Raw genomic sequence first — 4759 nt, forward strand, 5'->3', positions numbered from 1 at the left:
AATACTTTTTTTAATGGTTATTAAAAAAATTTCAAAAGCCAGCTGGGGCATATGCCCGAAATTTTAATGAGATGTTGTGATATGATTAATTAGGATAAGTACATTATGATATGACTAATCAAGATTATTATATTGAGTTGTGACTAATTTATATGATGTGTTATTTTACCATAATAGAACCTAGTTAGATGATCAGGATCACATATAATGTAACATATATAATGATATTAGGTAATTTAAGTCACTCATAATTTGATCCTTGATAATTGGTCCATAGATATTATAAATAAGGCAGCCTCTTCACCTATTATACAAACAAATGAAAAATGGTGGGGGGTATTTCCAGCCTGTCTGTTGTGTAATAGACCTCAATTATAAATACAGCCCATCAAAATCCTTAAATTATATTATTTTGAACAAACCCCACTTATTACCGATATTATCCTTGCAACAACTATTTTTCTTCATTCTGTTTGGTCTCCACAAGCATCTTTACAAGTTATAAGAGGAAGCCAAGGACACAAGAAAATTAAGAACAAGAGCAACCGACTGTCATTATCAATTCATCATGAAGATATATCCACCCGACATTCAGATTTTAGCACGCAAATAAACCTAAAATTTTGTTGGCTTTACAAGGTATTGTATTTTGAAATTTAATTTGATGCCATCACACTCTTTTTCAAGGTTTTTATTATTAAAATACCAGTACACGATGGTTAAGTCTGCTTTAATCTGTAGCTTATTTTTATTATGTTACGTAGTTCTTTTTTGCACTATTTTATTATTTAGTTTTACCATAAGCCATCAACATTTTTGTTTATTATGCTGTTGATTAGGAAAATAAAGAGTTTGCTTGGATTTGATTAGGAAATATCACTAACTAACAAAAATTTCAATATTTATCCAGATTATTTCTCTTCATAGTTAATCCCCTTATACTTTAGTTTCAATTATCTCTTGTATACTTCTTATGTAATGAAATTATAAGAGGGGAAATTCTCAATCATTGATCTTAAGTCAATGCTGTTATTAAAAATACTTTAAAAATTTGAATATTTTCAATTTTTTACCTTAGGTTTATAATATTATCAATCTTCTACCAAAATGTTAACCATCATTTATAATTGATGATGTCATATAGGTAATTTAGACATTTAACGACCTAAACAGTGAAAATTTTTCAGTCACCCACTTAAGTTTACCCTGTTGTCATAAGTGTTATAAAAGTTTGAATTTATTCAATTTTCTACCTTTTAGTTTGTAATTTGTATAAACTATTCACCAAAACATTAACGGGCTTTTATAGTTGATGACAAGGATAATATAGACGTTTAACATACTAAATAAAATATTATATTTATAACCAATATTCAATTAAATACACTTAACAATCTAATTTCTTTATTAATTAAAAAAAATACCTATCACAAATAAAATCTAATTTATTTTTCTCAATTTATCTCACAAATTTACATAATCAAACTTAATCAGCAAATTACACTAACCTTAATTCATAAACACTCAATCAAAAAATTACCATAAACCCCAATTCATAAACACCCAATTAGTCCAATCCTTAAATTCGATTTCATAAATGCAATGTCGTAGTCAATATTGCCGCTGATCTTTGTTGTCGCTTCGGGCATATTTTTGTCAATTATTGCCGATGGGTAAAGGATTTAGCGATGCAAGATGTTGTTGATAAAGGATTTGATACAAATTATGTGTTGACTTTGTCAACCCTAAGAATTTATAGAGAGAAAAAGAAGAACACTGCGAGATGTATTTTATTTTGTTTTTTATTTTATGTGATTGATGAAGGATTTAATACAAATTGTGTTGAAGTATTAGAATTGTCGGCAGATTTTGTTTTGAAACAAAGAGTTTGATGGGGTTCGATATTTTATTTTTGTTTTGTTTTCTTTAATCTTATTTTATTATTTATGGTGGAAAGTAAAAAATGCTTTTCAATTCAAGGATGAAATAGAATGATCATTTCAATTCTATTAAATATCCTCACCATATACAGTGCTAACGTTTTGATAGACGGACGGTACAAACTGTAAACTTAGGTTAAATGAATTGATCAAAATCAAATTTTTATAAAAATTTTTTATAATAAGTTAAGATAAATGATTGATAATAAAATAATAATTACGCCCAACCTAAACCAAAACAAAAAATTTCATTCCGCATACTATACCACATTAATTGGATTACCAAATTCTGGCCCAAACACGATGACTTCGACATGACCATATATAAAATTGATTCAGTTCCACCTTATGAAACACCAGCGTCAGATTTGATCACATTTTCAATGAGGGTCTAAAAGATGAAATTTTCAATTCAGTACCAAATATCAAGGTTCTGTGGTTTCCCATAAAAATTATTAATGTGAATCCTTGTAAGGGATTACAGCTTCATCATCATCACCAAAAGAAAAGGACAAAGTTCAAAGCTGAAAATCCATTAAATGGCAATCCAAAGGCAAAGCACTTATGCGCCCATCACGGATCCTGAGTTCTTCCTGCACTCAGCAAGCATATCCATGTAGAACTGACACTTGCTGATGTCATTTCCAAAGTTGTTGATGCACTACAAGAAAATTGAAGTAAATAAAAGTCAGTACACAGGAAAATTAATATTCCAATAGTTTCCACATAAAAATCAATTTATTTTATTTGACAAGCATCACAAATAAAACATCCAGTATGAAATATGAAAGTTTAGGTTGTAAATATGTGAAGAAAACAAAGAACAGGGAGTTGAAACATTGAAACTAAGCTCTTAAGCCGCAACTCCTTGAAAACAAAATCCAACTACAAGTCTGTAGCTACTTTAACCTAAAGACCAGCATCTAAGCATCTAGCAAACATCTGGAAGCATTGGATCAAATACAAAGACACAGCACATAAACACACAAGGTTTTCATAAAACGACGCAAGAGTTAACTCTTTTACACACCATCAAAAGGTAATTTCCTCTAAGGGGAAGAACCACACAAAAAAAAGAGTAATATAATAGATTATTTGCAAAAAATTAATCAGAAGGAAAAAAAAATCACGTACATCTTGGAATGCCTTGGAGTGGATGCCGCAGGCATCAGCACTGGCAAAACTGTTTGTGCCAGAAGCTGGGGCAGAAGCTGCAGCCTCAGAGACCACAGTTTCATGCTGAATAGTACGAGGACCCACGACAGCATCGACTGCTCTGTGTGCCACAGCACTTCCAGTACCAAATGCCATACCTGTAACGCGAAGACAACGGAAGTTAAGACTTGTTCCATGACTAAAAGCAGACGTTATCATGTAGCAAGCTTATGCATATTTTAATAGACTTGCGATCTTCACATACCCTGAGCTATGGTAGAGCCGATGCCTCCAAGCATACTACCACCACTCTGAGCAGGAGCTGGAGGAGGAGCATGATGAACTGCATTAACAAAGCAGCATCAGAACCAAAAAAGAAAAAAGAAAAAACAAACCCATTAAACCAACAGAAAATATACAAGCACAGAGATATTTAAAACCCAAAATAAATGTTGCAAGCTCCTTCGCAACAATCCTAACGTAAAAGTCTATACCTGGCTTTGGGGGTGGGCTGCGTGCAGCAGGACGAGGGGCAGATCTTCCTGCAAAAGAAGTGTTCACATTAGTAGAGTCATTGCTTCAACAACAATAAAGTGGCTGTATTAGACAGTTTATAAAGATAAATAACGACTCAAGAAAAAAAATAGCACAAAACAGAGAAGCCCAATTCAGCTAATAAAAGTGAAGACAAAATCCAGCTTCAAACATAGGCCGCAGTCATTTATGTACTCCGTGCTTCTCTTTTAGGCATATAAGAATACAAAATCATATTACACATAACAAATCTTTCATCATACCAAAGCAGTCATAACAATCTTCTGGTGTCTAACAAGAACACAGCACCAAATGCCCAATTAATTTGCAAAAGCAAATAGAAAGAAGTAATTAACAGCCAGGTTTGAAAAGAGCGAAATGCCTAAATGCATACAACAAACGCTACAGTGTTACAGATATAATATATAAATCAGTGCAATTTTTTTTTCCTAAAGAAAAGATATTTCAAAAGCCTACAAGCTAAGATCCGAAACTTCCATACTATACCCTAGAAATATAGAGCCTTTTACATTGTACAAAAAAAAAACCTAAACTTTCAATCATCTAGAAACAAATCAGCTACAAAAACTTTGACTTCGTCGACTATATTCATTTTCGAAACAAACCCAATTTTTTTTTTTTCCTTCAGCTATTTCTCATCTAACCAAAAAGTTGCCCAAATCAAAAAGGCAAGAAATGAATCTAAACGCCTGGAAATAAAACAATACAAACTAATGATAAATCCGACAGGGGAAACAAACCTCCGGAGCTACGGCGAGGCATGATTATATGATAGAGGCGGCGAACGGTAAAATATGGAAATTTCTAGAGAGGGGTTTGTTTCTGGTTTGTGGATATTTTCAATGCGAAAATTTGGGGGGGTTCACCAAAACCCTCGAGGGATCTTTTATGGAGTTGTAAATGGTGATTGGCTGTGGTTAAAATCATGTGGGACGTAACAGGTGTCAGGTTTTTATTGGATGTATTTTTGGGATAATTAGAATTTTGAGCTATCAATGTTGGATGTGTAAGAATACCGTGGGGATGACCGTGCGGGATTAGTACCTGTTGACGATATCATCACCGTTACCTGGATTTTTGGATATTGTATAATAAAAAAATTTGGGGGT

General features: G+C 32.6%; 1 protein-coding gene across 1 annotated transcript; it reads right to left on the minus strand.

Moving 5' to 3' along the window:
• Positions 1 to 2324: 2324 nt before the first annotated feature.
• LOC102629503 (hypothetical protein) lies at positions 2325 to 4555 on the minus strand. Its single transcript, XM_006487629.4, has 5 exons — positions 4391 to 4555; positions 3590 to 3637; positions 3361 to 3438; positions 3075 to 3253; positions 2325 to 2601 (listed from the first exon to the last, which is right to left on the minus strand). Exons 1-5 carry the CDS (start codon positions 4410 to 4412, stop codon positions 2503 to 2505), a joined length of 426 nt encoding a protein of 141 aa, XP_006487692.1. The 5' UTR covers positions 4413 to 4555; the 3' UTR covers positions 2325 to 2502.
• Positions 4556 to 4759: the final 204 nt, after the last annotated feature.

This window comes from Citrus sinensis, chromosome 8 (assembly GCF_022201045.2).
Source record: "Citrus sinensis cultivar Valencia sweet orange chromosome 8, DVS_A1.0, whole genome shotgun sequence".
Classification (NCBI taxonomy): domain Eukaryota; kingdom Viridiplantae; phylum Streptophyta; class Magnoliopsida; order Sapindales; family Rutaceae; genus Citrus; species Citrus sinensis.